This window comes from Pogona vitticeps, chromosome 2, assembly GCF_051106095.1.
Source record: "Pogona vitticeps strain Pit_001003342236 chromosome 2, PviZW2.1, whole genome shotgun sequence".
Taxonomy (NCBI): Eukaryota; Metazoa; Chordata; class Lepidosauria; order Squamata; family Agamidae; genus Pogona; species Pogona vitticeps.
The window spans coordinates 310349449-310371397 of NC_135784.1; the positions used below are offsets into that span (position 1 = coordinate 310349449).

A 21949-nucleotide genomic window follows, 5' to 3' on the forward strand; every position below is an offset into this window, starting at 1 on the left:
AAATTGAAAATGCAACCACAATGCAAGTGTGTATGAAATACATTACAGTTCCCCAAGTAACAAAATAGCTGTAGTATATAGAAGATAAGCTTTTAATGCCCTAAACTAGGGCTTACCGTTTTCTCCCAAGGTGTTGAAATGTACCCTGGCAAATATTATGGCAATCCTGTAATTTGCTTTGTAAAAAGGTAAACGGTTCCCCTTGACATTTAGTCCAGTCGTGTCCGACTCTAGGGTGCGGTGCTCATCCCCGTTTCCAAGCCGTAGAGCCAGCATTTGTCCGTAGACTGTTTCCGTTTCCGTGGTCACGTGGCCGGAGCAACTAGACACAAAACACTGTGATCTTCCCACTGAGATGGTACCTATTTACTCACATTTTTACATGCTTTCGAACTGCTAGGTTGGCAGGAGCTGGGAGAAGTGACGGGAGCTCACTCACAGTTTGCTTTGTAGCAAGACACAATTCTGAAATGGGCCTAAAAGTCAGGAGCTTGTATGGATTCTTCTAAAATTTAGGTTAGGGTGGGTTATATTAAAATGAATTGTGGCACCGGGAAGGGGAAGATGATGGTACTGAGTATAAAAGAGCAAATTCCTCAATTGCTGTTGAAGATCTGAAGTCTGCTTGTAGCTACTAGAGGTTCATAATATGCCTATACTGTAAAAACACCTGGTGAACAGGTGGTTCACTGCACTCATGCACATAATCTTCCTGTACCAGTAGCTTGAGCATCTTGTTTCAGATGATAAATGTTTCATGTACAATCACTTGAATTCGTTAATTTTCAGGTTTGTGTCCTCTTGATAGTATGATACAGGACCCAGTCATGTTCTCCTGTTGCCTATTGTTGAGCTTGTATGGTCATTTGTGAATTGTGCAGATTACTGCTGTGAAGTGCGATACTCACAACTTGAGCATTTTCCCTTCTGTTGCATAGCTGACCAGTACTGTACCACACCTTTTTGCTCTTATTACCTTAACCTGCCTTGTTCTCCATCTAGGAGAAGGAAAACTCCAATTTCAAACCTCCACTGCCTTGTGGCTATATCCACCAATGGAAAAGGCTTCAGGAGTTTTCTGACAACTCCTGCAACGATGCTGGAACCAGTTGTATTAGCTTTTGCCTTTCCACTGGACTATTTCAGCAACATGGAGAGGGGCGATTTGCTGCTTGGGTAACAGCCTATCCTCCATATTATTTTACCCAGGCTTTGTGCTCTGGAGAGGACACTCCAGCTTTGCATACAGTGTCGAAATAACACAGGAAGTAGCAGTTACCAGTTATAAGTCTTTGCTTGATTTGCGTAGAGCATGACGCCAAGGGCTACTTCCGATGGTGGGAAAGGTCATTTCACCTAACTAGGTAGCTACCGCCCGCCCTAAGCTGGGCAAAATCAAAGAGCTGGACAGGGGACAGATTGTGTTTGTCTTCAGTGTGGAAGGGATTGTTGTCACTCTCGAATTGGCCTTCTCAGACTAGACGCTGTTCCAAGACACCTATTCAGAGCACGTTACCATAGTTTCTTGAGACTGAAGGATGTCTAATCTAATCTAATAATATAAGCCCATGATATAAGCCATATAATACATGACTCAAAGTTTCCCATCCAGATCTCTCTCAAGACTGAAGGATGCCTATGCTGGCTTGTGCATGACCTGCATAGTAGTAGGTGTGATTCATGCAGTATGGTGGAATAATGAAGTATGATGGCCACCATCTAAGAGGTTTGAATATACTATATTTACTTAATGTGTCAGACCTGTGGGATCCTCTCCATGTTCATCTCCATTCTGGTCTTCCATAGGAAAAAATATTCCATGCTCCGTGCCCACGGTTCCCTCTAAGCGGGGCGTGCACATGTCTCTGCCTCCCTGCGTGCAGCTTTCTTCCTCCTCTGTGCAGTGATTGCGTTAGGTTCCAGTCACAATGGAGGGGGCACAGTCACGCACACAGGAGCGAAGTCACACGTGCAAGAGGTGGAGCCCCACCCAATGGAGCTGAAAATTAGAGGGTACGTTGTCCCCATCCCCATCTTTTATAAAATTCAGTAGCGTAACAATAGATGGGTACAGCATTTGGCAAGCAGTATAATATTACGAAAACTTTGGATCCAAGCTTTATATTTGAGCCAGCAATGACATTCTCAAGCAAGGCTTGAGTCAAAGTCCAGAGCAATGCTTCTGTAGTTGCTACAAGATGGTTTTTCAAGTGGTTAGTAAAACAAGTGATTGCTTTGTAGACTCGTTTATGTATATAATTTCCTTGCACAAAAATTCATAATCATTGTAGTCAGTATGCAATTATGAACTGAAGCTGTACAGAGCAAATGAAAGCTGGAACTTAAACTGTGAATGGTATGTTTACCTTGCAACTAACATGCACAGTAGCATCTCCCTCTTTTTTCTTCTTTTTAAAATTGTGAAATATGTAGAAATACAAAAAAGACTACAGATAAAAAAATGTTCATACATTTCATATATATCAAGGACAACTGACAGTCCATTTACATAGTTTTTATTACTTTTTTATTTTAACATCTATGCTATAGATATTATTCTAAACATATTATTCATATTACTGTTTTCACATTATATTTTTTTTGCAAAGTTGGTTCTATACTCTTTCTAATTATTTATAATAGTCAAAATAGTTTTTTCACTCTTTCAAATTCTTGTAATTAACTTTCTGTTTACGAAATTTGTGAGTTTTGCCATTGTGGCAAATTCAAACATTTTATCTCTTCTGTCTTCTTATGTTGGCCATGTCTCCATTTCCACTTTGTTACCATCACCACCCTAATTGCGGTCAACGTGTAATTAAAAAGTTCTTGTGAAGATTTCCCCAAATTATCTGGTGTTAATACCAAGAACATGGTCTCTGGTTTCATTTTAAATTCATATTTCAGAATCTTTTGCATTTCAGAGTGAAGGTCCTTCCAGAATTTATTTGTCTTTTTACAAGTCCACCCCATGTGGTAGTATAAGCCTTCAGCTTCTTGGCACTTCCAGCAGAGACCCGAATAGCTTTTGTCCTATTTATTTATTTATTTATTTAATTTAATTTAATTTAATTTAATTTAATTTAATTTAATTTAATTTAATTAATTTATTTTTTTATACCTCTTTGAGTTATATACCATCGATAATGCATTTTATACCACTTTTCTCTTAAGGTTTGACCTGAAGTAAATTTTACATATTTTTGTCCATAGTCTTTCCTATCGTTGGAAGCTTATCACTTTCTCTAGATTCTGCATACACTTTAACATACTGATTTTAACTGGCTCTGTTGGAAGTTGAGCACACAGCCATGCTAAGGATCCCTAGGAGGGAGGCAAGTCTAAGAGAGAGTAATTGAACAAAGGCCATAACTGTTCAACAGCTACATGGAACCGCTGGGAGAGGTCATCAGGAGGTTTGGGCTGAGGAGTCAGCAATACGCTGATGACACTCAGCTCTATCTCTCATTTTCCACCAATCCAGGTGAGGCGGTTTCTGTGCTGAACTCGTCTCTGGGCCTGAGAATGGACTGGATAAGGGTTAAAAAATTTGAACCTTAATCCAGACAAGACGGAAGTGCTGTTAATGGGTGGTTCGTCGGACAGGTTAAAGGGCCATTTCCCTGACCTGAATGGGGTTGCATCTCCCCATATTCAACCAATTCTGGCCAGGTTACACTGGCTACCCGTTGCTACCCGGGCCCAATTCAACGTGCTTGTTTTGACCTATAAAACCCTCAATGGCTTGGGCCCTGGATACCTGATGGACTGCCTCCTTCCCTATGAGCCTATCCAGCCACTGAGATCTAGCCAGAAGGCCCTCCTGAAAGTCCCGTCCCTCAGGGAGGTGAGAGGGGTGGCCTGTAGGCGGAGGGCCTTTTCGGCAGCTGCCCCTGGTCTTTGGAAGGCCCTCTCCAATGGCATCCGAAGAGTGCCGACGTTACTGACATTTCGGCACCAGGTTAAAACCTTCCTGTTCCAGAAGTTTTTTTTTTAATTGAAGGTTTTAATTCTAATTGAGTCATGGATCTAGATTGTTTTTGTAGATTGTTTTGTTTTCATTTTTCCTTTTGTAGAGTATAGATGTTTTTTAGTGCATCTGTTTTTAACCGAACTGTATTAATGGATGTTGGAAGCTGCCCGGAGACTCTTGCAGAGGGCGAGCGGCATACAAGTCAACTAACTGAGTGGAAATTTGAAACCAAGTCTCTTCCATTGTAGTTCTAGTCTAACATTCTAACTGCTGTAATAGGGGGCAGTGGATGGAGTTAATGAGAAAAATTGTCAGCTACTTTGATGTACATCATAAAAAACATGGATAACACCACACAACCTGCTAAATATGATTGAACATTCCATATGTTGCACATAGTTGTACATCATAAAAATACATTGCATGGCTTTACACCCCGGTTCTTAATATGTTGGACTAAATCCTATTGCTAAACATTGTGTGCAAAAATGAGATCATGCAGGCAGCGTTTGTAGTTTTCTTGCCATCTTTTGCGTGCCTGGTTACGCAACCAGTCTGTGTCTCAGCATGTGATAGGCAGCTGGCACAGTTTTGCACACCGGATACTATATGTGATTCATGAGTTGCACTGCACCAACCCAATGAGATCCTGGCCGTCCATTTGCTTGAGAGCCATTCCTTTAAGAAAGATATTTCGTTATTGAGAATGCCGCCGGTTTCTAATGTGTGATTTGCTACTGTATGGTAGTTTTGCTTACATTGTTCTAATTGCAGTGGGCAAATAACAGTCTACTAACTTCCTGTGATCCTGTCTTCTGGTGGCTGGAACAGAGCTAGCTTTTGTTCAGTTGCATACCAGATGTGGGCAGGAAACACTGAATCTGTTTTCTGGAATTAGCTGAGTTGACCAGTCAGTGCCTGCTAGATAGTAGAGTAGCTGATATATTTCATAAGATAACAGAAACAGGAAAAGTATTCCCACTACCTGCATTGTGAATGTGGGGTAGAACCAAATATCTGTATTATTCCCCCTCCCTATTGCCTCTAGGAAGCTTATGAGCTCGATCTGAAGGGTACTGGTCCCCTATAATATTTGCCTCTATTATCCGGTCACTTCTCAGGGATAGGGACCCCAGGTTTACCGAATAATAATCTGCAAATTAATTGCATGTTTTCCTTAAAGTACTAGCTGACAGGATAGCACAGCGGTTTAAGTATCTGGCTGAAGAGCCAGAGGTTGAACGTTTGATTCCCTATTGTTCCTCCCAGAAGAGCCAGCCTGGGTGGCCTTGGGCAAGCTGCACAGCCGCAGAGTCACCCAGAAGAAGGGAAGGGTAAACCACTTCTGAGTATGTTGTTGGTGTGGTTATCATCGTGCAGGAGATTGCTAACCTAAGGAAACTGTAGCTGTGGCTTGTAGTGGTATTTTTTTGCTCAATGTTGGCTCGCTGTACACATCCAATAAAACTGAAGGTTAAATAAAGTCATTAGTATGACTTGGCAAGGTGGTCTGAAGGCAATAAAATGTCTGACTTAATGTTCCCTGAACAAAATCCAATTACTAGTTAAATGTATAATGGAGAGGCTGAATATTAGGCACTTAATTAATGCAGAGGAAAAATTATTTCTATGAAGGATGCCTGTTCAAGAATATGAACAGCAAGGGAAGGAGAGGGGTGGACTTCAGGATGAATTGGTGGAACCGGTTAGTTCAGCCCTGTCCGCTTTTCATTAAACTTGGAAGGAGCCGAGTGACAGGCAGAGAGCTTCTTACCTTTACCTACTGATTCTTTCCAGTCTTTGACTAGGAAAACTAGTTTTAGAGGCGGATTGGAAGAAAGTAAATTTTGGGGAAGGGGTAATTGTTACAAATACCAGCAAATGAAAAATCCTGCTTCCTCTCCCCCTCCCCTTCTCCCATATATTTTAGACAATAAAGGCCAAGATGTGATTGTTTAGCATGTGCAGAATTCCTATTTCCCTAACTGAGATCTGGTAAAATTGGCAAGTTTTAGTTTTAACACCGGTGTGTAGTTAGTAAAAGGAGAGAGCCTGTCTATGCAGCAATAAGTGTCCACTAGACAGACACACTCATGAAATATCAGGTAAAGTGGCAGAATCCCCTCAGGAGACTAGTTTTTACTTTCGAAGTGCCTTCAGGCGCTCAGGGTTGGCGGGCAAATGTAACTCACTTGGGAGAGGACATGCCTGTAGGATTAACAGGGTTCGATGCCTGATATTTCCAGTTCAGGATCAGGTAGCAAGTGATGGACAGACAGCACCTCTGCTGGAGGGACGTTGCCAGCTGGAGGAGGCAGTGCTGAACTAGATGGGTCCTCATCTGACCTGACACGGAACGTGATTTCCAGAGCCTCTCCCCACCCAACCCACAGGTCTTCACATGTTTCTTTGATGCGTTTGTCGCTCATTGAGCTCCTCCTTTGTTTCTGACGGAACAGCAGTTCTGGCACTTGAGTTTTCATAGTGTTCTCGAAAGCTATAATGTCCACTTTGGAAGAAAGGAGCACCTACGTGTATAAAGTATACTTCATAGTGTTTGTAAGAAGGAACTGGTGTCATGTAACAGTTAGTTACATGGAAATCCCAGCTGCTCAGAAAACAATGCTTTCAGAATATTTGCAGTCCAGTTTGTCTGATAGAGGAGGAAGTTCTCACTTTTGTTAAGAAAAAGCTTTAGAATAAAGGAAAGTTTGGGGGGGATGACGAATAAAGTATGAATAAAACCAGTGTTAGATCACGACACAGTATCTTGGTATAATATTTTTCAATTAAAATGGTGGACTGAGGGTTGGATAAAATGAAATGGTAAATATAGGAAGTTTACTAAATGAGAGAAAATTTTACTACAAAGGAAAGCAAGAGTGATAAAAAGGCAGTATAGTATGTATAATTTATAATCTAATATTGGAAACAAAAGATCAGAAGGAGTTAGTAATATTGTTATTGGAATTTGATATGGGAGAAGAAATAAGTTTAAATGCTGGAAAAATATATGGAACACTAGAATATTGAAATCAAGGATCAGCAGAAGTTTTATGTTGGTTTGGAGATGGTACTTAACTCCAGTGAAACATAATCAGATAAATGATCATGATTGTAAGATGTGCTGGGGAAGGTGCCAGAAAATAGGCACATACTTTCATATGTGGTGGGAATGCAAGTATATACTGAAATGTTGGCCATTGGTTTTTAAGGGGAAAAATTAAACAAGCAATTTAAGTTTAGCTGTCTGTGTCCTAAAATAGCACTTCTAACAGTATTTGAAAATGAGATAAGTAATTGGACAATTAGACAATTAATTTCCAATTTGCTAACAGCAGCAAGCTTTATTATTGCTAGGAACAGCTCATAATATTTTTTTTATGTGAATGGTATAGAGAAGTCTGGGATAGAGCAATTAATGATAAACTTGCATGAGGTATAAGAGTTAGGAGGAGGTGACTAGCAGAGACGTATTTGGAGACATATGGGGAGAATTTATTGATTTTGTCTTAAGCTCATATAACTTCTCTTTTTTTTTTTTTTACAAAATGTTTTATATTAAAACCTAAAGAATTCCTAAATGGCCTGCTACTCCACAGAAAACAGAAAAATGTGTGGCAGCTATGCAACCACACTGTTTACATCATCTCTTGGCAGAGATTTTTTGGTAATTAAAGACTTCCTTCTTCCACCCCATGGTCCTCACAATGTTCATACAATTAAACAGTATACAGTACTTGCCACTCAGAAAAGCTGGGGAATGGAAGAAGACACTTTTAATTACAGAAAATCATCTCCACTGGTAATGTCATATAACCTTTCTGCATGCATAGAACAAGATTTTGGCCACTGTTTGTCTTCTGAAATTTTGTCAGTATTCTGCAGTAGCCAACACATATTTGCAGTAGTATTTCTAGTGCCTCTTCCTTTTCGGAATCCAGTTTGAACGTATGACATTTCTTACTCTGTGAATATTGTTTTTTTTTTTAAGTATTTGTTGTAAAATATTCAGCTCAACTATTGCTGTAATTGTAAACATTTTAAAATTAACTCCTTTGTTTCCCATTGTTTGGAGATAGAAGCGGGAGACAAAGAGAAACGGGAGAAGGTCTCACACTGACGCTGTTGTCTTCAATGTCTTTCAGGTTCTAAATGGCTTCTAGGAAGTCAGGGTCTGACTTTCATGGTAAGTGAGATGTGAAACTTGTAACTTTGGACAGGTTGAGAGGCCATTTTTGGGGGTCAGGTTCTCCAAAGTCTGTCTGATTCGATGAGGGGTTTTGTGAATAGCAATTTATGTTGCTGAGGAAGAGAAGCTGCCTTTTGGTTTTTTGTATTTCAGCATGTAACCTATTTTCAGGCGTATACAGGCAAAACCTTGTTGCTTAGCATAATCATACTACGGGATTTAGTGAGTCAGCTCCTCTGTAAGTTTCATTGATTCAAATGGTCCTGCTCTAACTGCCATTTACCATGCTAAGGCAAGTCATAGAGTAAGCCCATTTGAACCAATGACATCTACAGAGGAATTGACTCACTAAATCCCCGTTGATTCAGTGGGCCTACTGTCGTGCGATTTGTGTCTCAAAGAGGCTTACAAATGACTTACAAGGAAAAGTTATAAAGATTTGTACAGCGTGGCACAATGGAAGGTTAGAGGAGTCATTAAAAGCTAGCTAAATGCCCCCATCAACATGAACTATCCTAAAAAGTGTATGTACATTTTCTCCTGGTGTAAAAAAAAAAAAAAAACACAAAGCAAGTGGTGGATTGGTGCTGTTTTTGGGGAGCAAATTCCAGAGGTGGGGCCATCACGGCAAGAAACCCATTCCCAGATCTCTTATATCTTTGACTTGGGTCTGTGGCTGGTGATGGAGCACCATCTCTGGTAATCAGATGGGAAGATTGACTGGAAACCAGGATCTGCCTAGTTATTTAACAATAATCTGTTCAGTCAGAACATTGAGTGACTACCACGAGTCCTTAAGATCTCGTGAAAGTACCACAGGAAGATATGCCAATTGCTGAATGTAAACTGGGGGGGGGGGTGGCAGATATGGCCACTGAGAGCTTATTGTCTTGAATGCAATCTTTGCAATTGTATTGCTGTTCTTTCCAATAAATGCAATTAGTATAACAATAACAGACTGTTTTCATGCAAGGGACATTAACATGACACAAGTGAGGTCTGCAGGATGCATACAGTCCCACTAATTCATATTGTGTCTGTCTACACAGAGAAAAGGGAAAAGAGAATCTGATATGAATTACAACAATCTTTTATTTTGTTATGTAAGCATTCATTAATTTCAGGAAAACTTATTTTTCTCTACTTAAATTAGAAACAAAATTTGTAAAATGTTGTTGGGGGGCGGAATTCATGCAGGTACGCAGACGGCCATTCTCTCCAGGCAAAGGACTGGTATCGGCTGCCTAAGTAGCTTACAACTACTGGTGATGTAAGCCACATGGTTTGCCGTCAAAAAAGGAAAATTCTTTTAGTCTTGGAAAAACCAGGCTGTATAATATCTAAAATTACTATTTTAATGGCCCAAGAAAGATATTATATTATAAAATTAACACAGATGAGCTTTCAAGTCCAGTAGGAACTTCCGTCAGGCTCAGCATTGCAGTTTTTGAGGAATGAGGGGGAGAAGCAGAATAATACAGAAACCATTCTGAGGGGATGAAGACCATTTGGTCTAGTGTTTGTTTGCTATGACTTCCTTCCTGCTTCATTTTAATCTGCCAGTTAGTTGAGATCCTCTTTAATGTTGAGGAATGAGCCTGAGAGGGTCTTCCTGCAAATTATTTCCATCTTGGCTGGGCGCCAAGTGTTTTACCTCTGCTCTTAACTCAAGGCAGAAGCGTTGAGGGGAAGAAGTGGGCGCTTACACTGACAGATGGGCGCGACTCACTGTGTTCTTACTCTCTCCCATTAGGGACCTTCAGTTACATTGATGATGTCCCATTCAAGATAGGAGACAAGTTCAAAGCACCAGCCAAAGTTGGACTGCCCATTGGCTTTTGTTTGCCGGACTCTCCACAGCTTGTGAGGGAAGCCCAGGTGAGTCTTAAATTGTCCTATGCAGATCTCGCCAAGAAGTTTTTGTTGTCGTTTAGTCGTTAAGTCGTGTCCGACTCTTCGTGACCCCATGGACCAAAGCACGCCAGGCCCTCCTGTCTTCCACTGCCTCCCAGAGTTTGGTCAATTTCATGTTGGTCGCTTCGATGACCCTGTCCAACCATCTCTCATCCTCTGTCGTCCCCCTTCTCCTCTTGCCGTCATACTTTCCCAACATCAGGGTCTTTTCCAAGGAGTCTTCTCTTCTCATGAGATGGCCAAAGTCTTGGAGCCTCGGCTTCAGGATCTGTCCTTCCAGTGAGCACTCAGTGTTGATTTCCTTCAGAACGGATAGGTTTGTTCTCTTTGCAGTCCAGGGGACTCTCAAGAGCCTCCTCCAGCACCACAATTCAAAAGCATCCATTCTTTGGCGGTCAGCCTTCTTTATGGTCCAGCTCTCACTTCCATACATCGCTACTGGAAAAAACATAGCTTTGACTATGCGGACCTTTGTCGGCAAGGTGATGTCTCTGCTTTTTAAGGTGCTCTCTAGGTTTGTCATTGCTTTCCTCCCTGCTTCTTGGGTGATCATGGAGCCCAAGAAAGTAAAATCTGTCACTGCCTCCATATCTTCCCATTCGATGGGACCAGTGGCCATAATCTTAGTTTTTTTGATATTGAGTTTCAGGCCGTTTTTTGCACTCTCCTCTTTCACCCTCATTAAGAGGTTCTTTAATTCTTTCTTACTTTCTGCCATCAGAGTGGTGTCATCTGCATATCTGAGGTTGTTGATATTTCTTCCGGCAAGGGATTCCTCCAGTCCAGCCTTCCGCATGATGTGTTCTGCATACAAGTTAAATAAGCTGGGGGACAATATACAGCCTTGTCGTGCTCCTTTCCCAATTTTGAACCAATCAGTTGTTCCATGACCAGTTCTGACTGTTGCTTCCTGTCCCACATATAGGTTTCTCAGGAGACAGATAAAGTGGTCAGGCACGCCCATTTCTTTAAGGACTTGCCATAGTTTGCTGTGGTCCACACAGTCAAAGGCTTTTGCATAGTCAATGAAGCAGAAGTAGATATTTTTCTGGAACTCTCTGGCTTTCTCCATAATCCAGCACAAGTTAGCAATTTGGTCTCGAGTTCCTCTGCCCCTTCGAAATCCAGCTTGTACTTCTGGGAGTTCTCGGTCCACATACTGCTGAAGCCTACCTTGGAGGATTTTGAGCATAACCTTGCTAGCGTGCGAAATGAGTGCAATTGTATTGTATTTGGAGCATTCTTTGGCACTGCCCTTCTTTGGGATTTGGATGTAGACTGATCTTTTCCAATTCTCTGGCCACTGCTGAGTTTTCCAAACTTGCTGGCATCTGGAGTGTAGCACCTTAACAGCACTGTCTTTTAAGATTTTAAAAAATTCGACTGGAATGCCATCACCTCCACTGGCCTTGTTGTTACCCATGCTTTCTAAATCCCACTTGACTTCACTCTCCAGAATGTCTGGCTCGAGGTCAGCAACCACAGTATAGTGGTACCTCGACTTACGAACAAAACAACACAGAAACATAACCCCCCCAGCCCAAACCTACCCTCCAAAACCGACCCAGATCAACTCTTTTAAAAAGAAAAAGCAGAACTTTACCTCCACGCCTTCGGCGGTGCTTACTCATGAGTAGACCCGTGCCAGGGATGGGAATGGAGTGCACCGGCTTCCTCCTCCTGCTCCGCAGAAGTAAAAAAGTTCTCTGACCCCCTGTTCTAACTGTTGGGGCAAAAGAGCTACAAAGTAGCAGCCTCTTTGCCACCAACAGTTTGAATTTCCCGCCCTTTTTCGCTGCCTTTTTTCGTTCGTAGGTCGAAGCTCCATTTGCAAGGCAATCCAGATTTTTGCAGACGGAGCTGTTTGTAACTCGAAATGTTCGTAACTAGGGACGTTCATAAGTCGAGGTTTGGCTGTATCTGGGTTGTCCGGGACATCCAGATCTTTCTGGTGTAATTCCTGTGTGTATTCTTGCCACCTCTTGCTGCATTTTGTCTCCCTTCTCTTCTCTGCTATTTGTAAGGCCTCGCTGGGCAGCCACTTTGCTTTCTTGCATTTCCTTTTGGGATGGTTTTTGTTGCTGCCTCCTGTGCAATGTTATGAGCCTCTGTCCAAAATTCTTCAGGCATTCTGTCCGCCAAATCGAGTTCCTTAAATCAGTCTTCACTTCCATTGTGTATTCATAAAGGATTTGGTTTAGATTATAGCTGACTAGCCCAGTCTCTTTTCTTACTTTCTTCAGTTTAAGGTTGAATTTTTCTCCAGGTCTTGTTTTTTCTGACTGTATAGAGCTTCTCCATCTTTGGCTGCAGAGAACATAATCAATCTGATTTTGGTATTGTCCATCTGGTAATGTCCATGTGTAGAGTCACCTCTTGTGTTGTTAGAAAAGAGTGTTTGTGATGACTAGCTTGTTCTCTTGACAAAACTCTATTAGCCTTTGTCCTGCTTTGTTTTGAACTCCAAGGCCAAACTTACCTGTTGTTCCGTTTATCTCTTGACTCCCTACTTTAGCATTCCAGTCCCCTATAATGAGAAGAACTTCTTTCTTTGGTGTCAGTTCTAGAAGGTGTTTTAAGTCTTCATAGAATTGGTCAATTTCAGCCTCTTCAGCAATGCTGGTTGGTGCATAAACTTGGATTACTGTGATGTTGAAAGGTCTGCCTTGGATTCATATTGAAATCATTCTATCATTTTTGAGATTGTATCCCAGTACAGCTTTTCCCACTCTTTTGTTGACTATGAGGGCTACTCCATTCCTTCTACGGGATTCTTGCCCACAATAGTAGATGTGATAATCATCTGAGTTGAATTCACCCATTCCTGTCCATTTTATTTCACTGATGCCCAGGATGTCAATGTTTATTCTTGCCATCTCCTGTTTGACCACCTCCAGCTTACCAAGGTTCATAGATCTTACATTTCAGGTTCCTATGCAGTATTTTTCTTTGCACCATCAGACTTTCCTTTCACTTCCAGGCGCGTCCACAGCTGAGCATCCTTTCGGCTTTGGCCCAACCACTTCATTAGCTCTGGAGCTACTTGTCCTTGTCCTCCGCTCTTCCTCAGTAGCATGTTGGATATCTTCTGACCTGAGGGCCCCATCTTCCAGCATCATATCTTTTAGCCTTTTGTTTCTGATCATGGGGCATTCTTGGCAAAGATACTGGAGTGGTATTGCCAATTCCTACTCTAGGTGGATTGTGTTTAGTCGGAACTCTCCACTATGTCCTGTCCGTCTTGGGTGTCCCTGCACGGCATAGCCCATCGCTTCTCTGAGTTACTCAAGCCCCTTCGCCACGACAAGGCAGCAATTCATGAAGGGGAGCCAAGAAGTAAGTCTCATTATCTTTGGCCATTCCAAGAAAACCTCTAAAAACCAGTATGGCTGGTTACCAATATGAACCTCATCTTCTAAAGGATCTTAGCCTGCAAGGAGGAGTAGATTAAATCTCCCCTCCTTTGTACTCTGAGTTGGGAAGAAAATACTGTGTCCATGGGTGGGGTTGCATGTGTTTGAGATTAGGGGCTTAATCATTGGGTCAGAGACCACCAAGGAATGCCAGGGGTCTGCAGGTAGGGGTGTGGAAGAGTGCTGCCAGACGTTCAGTCAGAGTGGACAGTCCGATGCCAGATGGAGCCGTGGCCTTACTGCAGCTTCCTGTGTTCTTGTGGCCTCCTCCTTGCCACATGTGCATCTCGGGTGAAGAATTTGCCCATCTTGAGTGGAAAGCTGTGCATGGCTTTGGACAGGTCAGCGTGAATAACTGTATATTAAACTTGCCTGAATGCTAACGCTATTAGCAAAGGCTTGTGGTGGCACCATGGTTACGCAATGCCCCTCACTCCTGAACCTATCTTGTTGCCAATTCTGTTACCTGTTCGTCACCAGACGGAAACCTTTTGCTCTCTTTAACATTTCTGTGTTGTAACTTATTTTAACAGCTGGTCTTACTCCTGTTTTTCCCTGCATTGTTTTGCTTTATTCTGTGCCTTTTGATTTTTATTATTTATTTATTTATTTATTTATTTATTTAATTTATATGCCGCCCACACTACCCAAAGGTCTCTGGGCGGCTTACAGCATTTAAAATACAATAAAAATATGTACAATTAAAATACAATTAAAATATATATAAAATTGCCATCAGACCCACAGTTAATATTATTTCAGTTAAAAGCCTTCTGGAACAGGAAGGTTTTGACCTGGCGCCGAAATGTCATCAGTGTCGGCGGCAGACGAATCTCAGTCGGGAGGGCATTCAGGAGGTTATCTGGCTTAAGAACAGTATGGAAATACATAAGATAGTTATAATTTTCAATGGGAGGTCAGTCTGTTAAAGAGGGTCCTTCACAAACGTAGAAATTCAGGCCCCTGTTGCCTTTACATGACTAACGGTGGAATCTCAGTGTATTAAGATCTTGGGTCTCTCATATTAGCCAGCACGTACCCTCTTCTTTTTGGAGAAAGTGCCATTGCCTGCATCTTTCCTTCCTGACCTTGGCCATCTGTTTCTGTTTTCAGTATGACTTCTCCTTGGAGAAGAAAACCATTGAGTGGGCCGAGAATCTTAAAAGAATCCAGGCTGCCCAGGAAGAGGCTGAGCGCAAGGCTGAGGAGGCTGTAGCAGATGCCAAGGCTGTGTTGGAGGAGGAGATCCGAGCGGGTGGTGGTCAAGGGGGGGCGGTCATGCCGCCTCCTATCAACCCGATCCTTGCTAGTTTGCAGCACAACTACATTCTGACGCCGACTCCTGCCAGCAGCAGTTCCTTGAAGCAAAAGGTCCTGAGCCCATCCCACACCAAGGCCGATTTCAACCCGGCAGATTTCGAGTGTGAAGAGGACCCCTTTGACAAACTGGAATTAAAAACGCTTGATGACAGAGAGGAACTGAAGAACATTCTGCAGGTCCATGCTGGCACCACCGGGCCGATTGTCGCCCAGCGTCTAGACAAGAGCTTGCCCAAAGTAACCTCGGAGTCTATGCTGCAAGACCAGGAGGTTTTGGCCTCCTTGGAGAGGGCAGCTTTGGACCTCAAGCCTGTTCACAAGCCCAACGGTCTGATCGCTTTGCCCCAGCTGGGGGGCTGTGAAAAGATGCCGCTGTCTTCCAAAGTGTCCCTGTCGCCGGTGACGTCCGTGAGCAATATCAAGTCTCTCTCCTTCCCAAAGCTCGACTCGGACGAGGCCGAGTTGCAGACCGCAAAGCTTGCGAGCACGTACCGCAGCGCGGCCTGCCTCCACAACGGCACGTTCCTCGGCTCTTTGCAGAGCAAAGCCAGCGAACTGAATGGGCATCACGGAACAACAGGGCTGCCCGCCCTTGGTGGGGAGGGAGGCCCCGAGACAAAAGCCACTTCGGTAGCATGTACAGAAGAAATTCCAGCTCTCACCACAGCCACCGCGGTAAGCATTCATGCCAGAGGGGAGGGCTCCCTTGGGGCTAGTTGGCCAAAACCGGGATAGAGAGTAAGAATGGAATTTTAAACACAGTAGCGAGCAGAGTTGTCCAGTTACTAACGAAATGTTTTGCTGCATTAACAGAAAACTTGATTCCCCCTGGTCCTTTTTGTTGTTGCCAATTTAAATCTACCCTGCTATGAGGGTTGTCATTCCCTTTTATGTCCAAACTCTTGACTTCCACAGTTTTCAGTTCTGAAAATTATTAAGATTTATGATTCTGCCACATGGTTATCTAGATTCTGCCACAGAAAGGAAGATTTTGTCTAGTATATACGAACCTTTGCTTCTCAGGCGTTCTGGTCATTTGCTGTTTATTACAATATGTATAAGGTAAAGGTTCCCCTTGACATTTAGTCCAGTCGTGTCTGACTCTAGGGGGCGGTGCTCATCCCCGTTTCCAAGCCATAGAGCCGGAGTTTGTCCTTAGACAGTTTCCGTGGTCACGTGGCCAGCATGACTAGACACAGAATGCTGTGACCTTCCCACTGAGGTGGTCCCTATTTATTGACTCACATTTTTACATGCTTTCAAATGGCTAGGTTGGCAGGAGCTGGGATGAGTGACAGGAGCTCCCTCCGTCGCGTGGGTTCGATCTTACGATGGCCGGTCTTCTGACCTTGCAGCACAGAGGCTTCTGCGGTTTAACCCGCAGCGCCACCCCATCCCTTACACAATATGTGTACCCAGACATGAATTCCATTTCATTCTGCGGGACTCTTTTCCAAGTGAAAGTGTAGAAGGTGAATGGATCCGTTCCGGCAAGCTGTTCTTGCTGGCTTCCTTGTACGAGTACCTTTGCCTTGTCCAGACGCAGACATTTCTATAGGGGCACAAGGCTTGGTGGGCCATATGATCCCAGCTTTTGAATTTTAACCTTCACGCAATCTAAAGATTCTGTTTAGTTGACAACCAGATGGTTTATTCTGTTAGAGCCACCAGTGAGAATGTATGGTATTGGTCAAGAAATGATGAATCTGGGAATGGGAAGTTACATAAACCAAGAAACAAACTTGGTCTTTTCCTTTGTAATGGAAGTCACTTTGACGTATTTATTTAGAATAATTGTATCACATTTTTGAGCCCTTATAAGAGTTTCTCAAGGTGGAATGAAATTATATTCTTGAAATCTAGTACAGTGGTGCCTCGCTTAACGAGCGCACCGTTTAACGACGAATCCGCATAGCGATCTATTTTTTTAGCTTGATAACGTGATTGCATTGCGATGTTCTGAAAAGGCAAACAGCTGATCGGCAGTTCCAAAATGGCTGCCAGGTGCCCAAAATGTCCGCTGCAAGTGTTTTCACGCCCTGCTCTCGCTTACCAAGGGCGCGAAAATGGCGGCGTATGGAGGAACTTCGCTGAACAGTGAGTTTGGGAGCCATAGGAACACATTAAACGAAGTTTAATGCGTTCCTATAGCTTTTTCCGTTCCGTTTAGCGATGTTTCTGTATAGCGACGATTAATCCGGAACGGATTAATGTCGCTATGCGGGGCACCACTGTATATAGGAACAGAAATAATGCCCTATGGAATCGTAACTGTTCAAGAAGTATCTTTTGCCACCAGCCAGCAACGCCCATGAGATCCACTAAGGCTAGTGACTCAGGGTACTGCATAGGCTTCTAGGCCAGCAACTCCGTGAAATAGGCAGAACTCATGCGTAGTGAATTACAGTTGGGGGAAAAGCTAGTCTCGTGAGAAGGAAGAGAAGGGAGATTTTTCTAAGGAAACAAAAACATGGTGTGGATGACAGCGAAGAAGAAAGGAAAGGGGCTGCATTAGAAAGCCATCAATCAAGTCAACCCCGTCTGCATGGCCAGAAACCTGCACTTCAGAGACCTGTTCTGTGAAGAAGACTTGTAAAAATAACTTGCAGGATGTGCAACAGGATTAAGTTTAATCCCTACAGGCCAAGAACCAGGATAATCTCAAGAGGGAAATCCATTCTTGCATCACGGCTGTGTTGCAGTCTCTGCTGGCCAGTAAATAACAGAGAATCCCCATCCAGGACACAACTTGCCATTCATTTCCATAACACATTTAGGCACAAAATGAAGGAAGACCACCCTGGGGGGATACCAGAGCATGCAGTAGATTTCGTGTCTCGTTTAACAGTCCCAGCCTGGACCATCTTCTCCAGCCTGTTCTGTATGAATAAGAAGCCAGCTAAGTGGTCTCCACAGAAAGGAGTCCTGGGGAATGTGTACTACTGTTGGAATGGATCACATTCTTCTATGTTGGGGCCGAGAACCTTGGGCTCTCCCGCTGTGGATCTGATGCCCCCCCCCCCGGTGCCTCCCTAATGACGGACTAGATGAGAATTGTAGAGCCGCATCCTCTGGAGAGCTACAGGCTTTCCCCAGCTGCATGCTACATAGGATCTTTCTCACAACAAGCTGGAGCCTCATGGCACAGCGGTCAAACTGCAATACTGCAGCCAGAACTCTTTGCTCGTGACTTTGGTTCAGTCACAGGTAGCTGGCTTGAGGTTTACTCAGCCTTCCATCCTTCCAAGGTTGGTAAATTGAGTAGCCAGATTGTTGAGGGAGGGGGCGATGCATAGCCTGCATAATTAAATTATAAACTGCCCCGAGAGAGTGCTGTCAGTGTTATGGAGTGATACATAGGCAGCACACTTTGCTCTTTTTTTAATATGTTGGGAATACACAGAACTTGAGCATTTCTTTCCCATTTCTGGCTTTCTTTGGTCCAGATGCAGCTGCACAAAAACAAAACAAACAAAATGAGAAAAATGAAATCTGTTTGACTGTTAGGTTGGAATAATATCTGAGACTTATTAGAAAGACCAGAAGAGTTTGTTTTCATGAATTCAAAATGTGTTGTTTTATGTTTGGGAGAAGTTACATCTCAGAAATAATGAAACTGGTTCTTCATTTAGATAGAAAAAGGCTCTTGGTAGATATTGCCCTGTACGTTTGTGTTTTAAACCATGGCTGAACTTAAATTTAAGCATAGAAGTCTGAATCCGTATTTTAACTTATCCCACGCTTGCTCTTGACAGCGAGATGCATAGGGCTTGCCACGGCAGAAGGTGGCATGTTGTACGAGAACGACTTTGTGCTCTGCGTGGATGGATGTAGCCTCCACGGCCTCAGTCTTTCTCAAGTGCTCTCTGCAAAGGAAGAGGGGCTGGGACATGTCGAGGGCAGCAGAAGGAAGGTCTCCATTGGAATCTGAGGCTTCACCCCCACCCCCACCCCACCCCTGTGTTTTTGATAGAAAGTCCACTAAGTACAGTTTATGGGACCTCTCTCTTCAGTCCTAGGCAGTGAGGTTTAAAGCAGGACTCCTGTGCATCATTTTGACCCAGTTAAAACAATCATCCTCTTAGAACTGCACAGCTGGAAGGGACCCTACGGATCATGGAGAGCAGCCACTGTCAAGGAAGCACAATCAAACATGGACTTCCAAATCCAATGTCCTGTTTTGGACACCAACCAGAGCAACGGAGGATATGAAATGGAAAGCTAGGCCTCTCCATGACCCACATCCTTGGGCTTTCCTCCCACTCTTCCAAGAAGCTCAGAACGTCATAAATGGGGTTGCTGGAGGCCCCCTGGCTCGCAAGTGTCATGTAAAGCCTTGTTTTGGTCCGTGTTGGGGCAGCAGTATTCCAACTGCTCTTCCTCTGAAAGGGTTTCCTTTTTTTCTTTCTTTCTTTTCTAGGTAACTCACCAAAGTTTCCCAACATCTCAAGTGCCCAACACCGCCGGCTGCGTGAAATGGCCAAGCAGCTTCGCCCACCTCGATGTGCTGCAGGCCCTTTCCTCCGGTGAGAGGCAGTGTGTGGAAACTGTCGTCAACATGGGTTATTCATACGAGGATGTCTTGAAAGCTATGAAGAAGAAGGGGCAGAACATAGAGCAGGTAAGAGCGGCCGTTTTCCTTCTCGTGCAGCGAATCCCGCAAGGGAGATCTGCGAGACTTGATTAAAATCCCACTTGGCCCTGGTTCAAACGTTGGAGAAATAGACGCTCTGGGATTGGATGTGTCAGCCCTTGCAAGATGGCACCTTGTGATAGCATGCATCATGGTCATGCTGGGGCCACAAACCCCGGGGTGTGTGTGTTTCCTCCAGAGGAAAAAAAAGTGCTAGGAACATCTGAGAAGCCATGAAAATGTTTTCACAGCTAAGAATGTAGCTTGTCTGACAGCAGCTCCTGTTCTTTGTGGCCAGTGAGATTTGAACCGCCGATCAGCTGTTTAAAAAAGTTCGCTTTGCCATGATCACTCCCCCAAGATCATCGCAAAGCGAATTTAAGCCATAGAGGACATTGCTAAGCGATCACTCCAGCGATGGCCAAAAGCCATCGCAAAGCGATTTAATCGCTCAACGGAGCGATTGCTAAGCGAGGCACCACTGTATAAAGAAGACACATTTGGGTACAAGCTTATTCTAGGCAACCATCTTCTTCCAAGTCCTGTGTGAGATTACTCTGAAATTGTAGAGGAATCGTTTTTTTTCCTACTCCACTTCAAAATGACTGAGACTCAAGTAGAAATTTAATCCTTCAAGAGTTTTTTAATTTTTGAGAAAGTGTATGTTAACGTGAAACTGTGTTAACTTTACAACAAAATTGCAGATAATTTGCAAGCCATCTGATTTAGTCAAATAGCTAAAAGGAAGTTGGTCAAGACTCCCTATGTCTCCTTGAAAATGAGAGCAGAATACTAAAAGTTATAAAACCAGGAGGCTTTATTTTGGCTTTCATGAACTCACTTAACACACACACAGCTTACTAGAACAGATGACGCATGTTACAGAAAAGATACATAGGGAAAAAGCTGTGTTTAAAATATAAGGAGTTAATATTCCTAGCCTTATATTAGTATCTCCACTTCTGGGCAGGATCCATTTTTGCAATTATGTCAGTAAGAAATAATTTAGATTTTTTCTTTAAACAAAGTTGTCAACTATTTTTACAGTCTTTGGTTATTCTAATTTTAGTTTCTAGAAGCTTTGGAGGAGATTCTAAGATTTCATAGATTGTCATTATTTGGAGTTTGATGATGATGTTCCTATGTTTTCAAAAAGGAGTTCTTAAGGATCAGCCATTCTTAATTTTTTTCCTTCTATGACTTACCGTCAAATACATTATTAGTACAGATGTTTGTACTAACATTTGTTAATTGTTCTGTGTTCGTAAGTGCCACCAAGCACATACACAATATGTTTTTTCTGCTGTGTTTATTTTGAAATATTGTGTAGGATCTTTATTCAGTTGGTTAGAATCTCTACATGTATAAATAGCTTCACATGAGAAAGCTTTCCAGTTTGTGCAAAAGCAAATCAGGGCAGTGGTCCTCTTGCAAACACAATTCTTAGGGACTGTGTGTAGGAAGAAAGAGAAAAAAAATTAAACACACAGCCCAAAACATTTGGGTTGTCATTTCCGCGTCTGGTTCTTCATAAGGATCCATTGCCAGGATGAAGTTGCTGATAAGCTTAGTTAAGGTAGATTAGCTAGGAAAGCTGTTAGGCGGATCGTGCCTGTGGAGTGAGTAATGCAGGCACAGCAAGGGCCTCCATTCATTTCTGGCCTCTTCACACTTGCAGGTTCTGGACTACCTGTTTGTCCACGGGCAGTTCTGCGAGAGAGGCTTTGATCCACTCCTGGTAGAGGCGGCTCTTGAAATGTATCAGTGTTCAGAAGAGAAGGTGAGTGTTCCCTCGCTTGGAGCATAGCTGGTTGAATCGCTCGTGTGGTTCGGCTTAGTGCTGCTTGTTTGACTCGCTAATCTTCCTGCTGCTGCGTTCACGTGAGAGCAACCTCCGAATCCTTTGGCTTGTATTTTGAGGACCTAAAACAATAATCTCTCTCTCTCTCTCTCTGTCTGCTCTAGTTGCCATCCCCTTTCGTTTCAATCTGTGCTAAACCCTTCTAGCGGCTTCCAGAGTTCAGGTTGTGTCTTGAGTTTGACAGCCCGCATGACGAAAGCGGTGTGCGCGTGCACATGCGTGTGTGATCAAGCAAAGGTGCTGCTCTTCATTTGGCCTGAGGGAGGCCAGGAGGAGATATTCCTTACCTAAAATCTTTGCCCCCCTTGCCCTGTGCTTCTCCTTGGCCTCTGTCTGGTAAACGGAGCTGGGAGCTAAGAGTTGCTCAGGCGACAAAGGTCCAGAGTTGCCTTCTGTTCTGAGCTAGGCATCTGGATGTCCCCTGGGGGATCCAGATGGACTGCTGAGTATTGAGTGCGGGACAGGCTGGAGGGCATTTTACCAGAAATCCATTTACACAGGCCCCGGTGTTTGTTGCTGGTGCCAGTTCAAGCGGTGCATTATTGTGGCTATAAAATAAGGCAGAAATAAATGTGTGCTGCAGCACTTGGAAAAGGGGTGCTCTAACCATTACTGAATACTCACGTTGGGGCGTGTTCAGGTG

General features: G+C 43.3%; 1 protein-coding gene across 2 annotated transcripts in view; it reads left to right on the forward strand.

Annotated features, from left to right (window-relative positions):
* UBAP1 (ubiquitin associated protein 1) overlaps positions 1-21949 on the forward strand; it is a 34965-nt gene that overhangs the window by 10665 nt on the left and 2351 nt on the right. Inside the window, exons 2-6 of one of the 2 annotated variants that reach the window (XM_072993005.2) lie at positions 8056-8162; positions 9919-10043; positions 14606-15487; positions 19233-19433; positions 21124-21225. In XM_072993005.2, coding sequence (XP_072849106.2) covers positions 8129-8162; positions 9919-10043; positions 14606-15487; positions 19233-19433; positions 21124-21225 — 1344 coding nt within the window. In that variant the 5' untranslated portion in view covers positions 8056-8128. The remainder of the gene's footprint in view (positions 1-8055; positions 8163-9918; positions 10044-14605; positions 15488-19232; positions 19434-21123; positions 21226-21949) is intronic. The other variant, XM_020796435.3, reaches the window with a different exon arrangement.